The sequence below is a fragment of the Mus caroli genome, chromosome 2, assembly GCF_900094665.2.
Source record: "Mus caroli chromosome 2, CAROLI_EIJ_v1.1, whole genome shotgun sequence".
NCBI lineage: Eukaryota > Metazoa > Chordata > Mammalia > Rodentia > Muridae > Mus > Mus caroli.
Genome location: NC_034571.1, coordinates 95941683 through 95944890, shown reverse-complemented (window position 1 = coordinate 95944890; position 3208 = coordinate 95941683). Strand labels below are relative to the sequence as shown.

Here is a 3208-nt window from a genome sequence, read left to right as displayed (position 1 = left end):
GACTTTTGGGATAGTATTGGAAATGTAATTGAGGAAAATATGTAATAAAAAAAAATAAATAAAAAAAATAAAAAAAAAAGAAAGTTTCTAGAAAAAAAAAAAAAAAGAAAGTAATTGTTCTTTCATAGCTGTCAATTCAAATACCTACTGGGGCCAAGAAGGGAGTATTAACTAAGTAGAATCCTCAGGTAAGGTCATAAAAGTGGGTGTTCATATTCCATATAAAATAGGCAGATGATATTTTGTACACCGCTGTACAGAGATATGGCAAGCATTCTGACTTTAACCAGAAAATGGACTCTAAGTCTTTCTCAGAAATACCTCAAATGTTTAATGTCTAATCAACTAATTAAGAACAGATAGGTTAATTAGCAGGATCCAAGCTTCAACCCTACAAGATACTGGTTTATAATCTCTAGCCCATTGTGAGCATTTCATGTACTTTTAAGGATGTATAAGAAGAATGGATAGACAGGTGGAAAGAAGAATAGGGTAGGATATACAGATTGACAGACAGACGAATGGAAGGAGGGCACAGAACAGATAAGAAGTATATTATATTCAGATGTATCTTGGATAAAACATATCTTTAAAGACTACTTGTGATAAATTCCCAAATCCAAATATAATACACAATTACTTCTCTTTTTTATTCAAGAAACAGCCATCAGTCTCTCTTGACCTGGGTGGCTGGGTCACAGTAACAAGTAAACAATATCCCCAGAACAAGTAATTTCAAACAGAGATATCCAAACAAATGCTTCATCAATGTTTACTACACTGTAATTTACAGTACACACTAATAGATAAAGTAATGTACATTTGAACATAAGGTGAATGACTTTTGAGGACTACAATAATAGCTGATACTTAGCTCCATGTAATTTTCAAAACAAACAAAGGTGTGGAGGACCCCTGCATGGTTTACTAACTTTCGCTATTAGACTCAGTCAATATGAAAATCTGAGCCCCTGTTGCATATCAGGCATAGGGCTGTATACTGACATGCTAGGCCCTGTTCTTCTGCTCTCATAACTGGTTAAGTCAAAGCTCCCGTTTCCAAGAGATTCCATTCTCACCCGTAAATTCTGGATGCTCTTCTCATCCCGATCATCATCCCTGTAGAATTTTCCCAAGACAACCTTGAGGTCTGCTGTCTTGATGATGGTGGCCTTCCCCAGCTCAGTCACACAGTGGGCAGCCACAACCACAGTCCGCTCATTCACCAGGGCACCACTGCAGACCAAGAACCATGCACCTTTGTGCAGACCACCATCGTGTACACCACTGGTCCTCCGGTAGATGGCTGCCTGCCATGGCCAGCGGGTGCCTTGGGTCTTTGGAGAAGGAGTGCTCTCGATTTTTCCACAGACTGTGGAGAAAATGTCAGTTTGATAGGATCAAGTCTGACCATTACTATCTGAACACGAATGGGTCACTCAACCAAGACAGTACAAGTCTGAAAGGGAGGACCCACTAAGAAAACTTGTTTTGTTTTTTTCCCTTTTTGGCTTAGTTTAATGTATGTCCTGTATTCATATACAGGTTTATGTGTGTATTCAGGTGTGTGCTAGCATGCAGATACATGTGTCATATGTGTGTGAAGGTCAGTAGTGAATGTCAGGTATTAATAACTTTCTTGATTTCTCTTCTCATTATTTATTGAGACAGGGTCTCTCACTGACCCTGGAGCTTAGCAATTTGGCTGAACTGACTAGCCAGAAAACCCTAGAGATCCTTCTGTCTCTGCCACTCAGGGATAACAGATACATGCCCCTGTGCCCAGCCAAACTCATAACCCTCGAACTTGAACAGCAAGTCCTTACCTGCCAGGCTATTTCCTTAGCACCCCTCCCTTTGATATTAATCAGCTACCTTACATGTCATTGGCTATAAAATCTAGAGTTAAAAGTGGAGGGTTTGTAACTCAGTGAAACAATAGGACTTTGAAGAAATTGCCTAGCCCCTTAGAATCTTGGCTTCTTTGTCTAGAAAATGTACAGGGAAATAATAATGACTTTAGGGGCTTTTTGAGTGGCCTGAATGGAATGATGCAACCGACAAAAATCCCATGACTGTTTCCATAAGCAGGGCCACAACAAACTATTGCCACACTATTCCCTACTCTCAAAGAGGATGAGAATAGGTAAGAATGTGCAAGCCTCTAATCCAGAACTTCCAAATACTATCTCATGCTACCTACATCACATCATTATTTAATTCATGTCAGTTAATGAATTCATTGGAGACTGAATGTGAAAATGGAGCCTTGACAAGGTTGTGAAGATAACATAGATGAAGTCCTCTCACCGTTTTAGCTTTATCCCCACTTGGTATTAATCACTGGCCTTTTCTTTTTCTAGATATGATGAATGATGAACAAGAAACAATTCCTCTAAGATCTTATGAGTCAATTTCTTCTGGATAATAAGTTTAAGCCAAAAGGAGGGAGCTTGAACTGTGGAATTCCAAAGGTCACTAAACTAGGGGGATCGATCGATGGGAGAAAATCCCCTTGCTCAACTAAGCTTTCTATAAAAGCCTTCCACAATATTAACAGCAGTTCACAAGTGACCGTGGAAAAGGAAAGAGGCTCAAACTCAAAGATGAGCCTTGACTCACTTGGGATACAGGACGGGGCCCGCCCACTCCACTTCCCAGTTCTCAGGCATGTCCTCCTGCTGCTTCCCAGGCGGCGGTAGAAGGGTGAGATGCACTCATACTGGACTTGGGTGTGCAGATGTTGGTATCCAGGGGGCAGGTCTCCAAATGGAAGGGCTGGCTTTTTGGTAGAGGTATCCTGCAATTTCTGCTTGCTGAAAGCCGTGGAATAAAGCTGATGTAATGGTGTCTCCCTGGATCAAGGCACACAAGGCCAGGGAAAGAACAAAAGCAAGACTTTAGCATCCAGTTCCCATTATGATGTTGGTTATAGAAGAGAAAAATACCTCCAATTTCCACTTTCTCTCCCTGTCTTTGTCCACTCATGTTCTCTTTCTTTTCTCTCTGGTTTCTTTTTCCTCCTTTTTCTCCCTCTATCCACCCCCTCTCCTTCTCACTGTCTCTCTCCTTTTGCTACTGAATAAATTTTCTTTATGTCACTCAATATTGTAATCCTTTGCTCCTGGCATTCTTCCAAGTACCTAGAATTTTAAACCAAACCAAATAAAGTCTGACATAATATTATGATCCAAATGTACTCTTTGTG

At 40.4% G+C, this 3208-nt stretch overlaps 1 protein-coding gene across 2 annotated transcripts in view; it reads right to left on the bottom strand.

Moving 5' to 3' along the window:
- The window catches only part of Pamr1 (peptidase domain containing associated with muscle regeneration 1), an 88416-nt gene that overhangs the window by 2193 nt on the left and 83015 nt on the right, over window positions 1–3208 (bottom strand). For both annotated transcript variants that reach the window (XM_021155746.2, XM_029474726.1), the window contains exons 9-10: window positions 2623–2855; window positions 1080–1372 (exon numbers count right to left, since the gene is read on the bottom strand). In XM_021155746.2, coding sequence (XP_021011405.1) covers window positions 1080–1372; window positions 2623–2855 — 526 coding nt within the window. The remainder of the gene's footprint in view (window positions 1–1079; window positions 1373–2622; window positions 2856–3208) is intronic.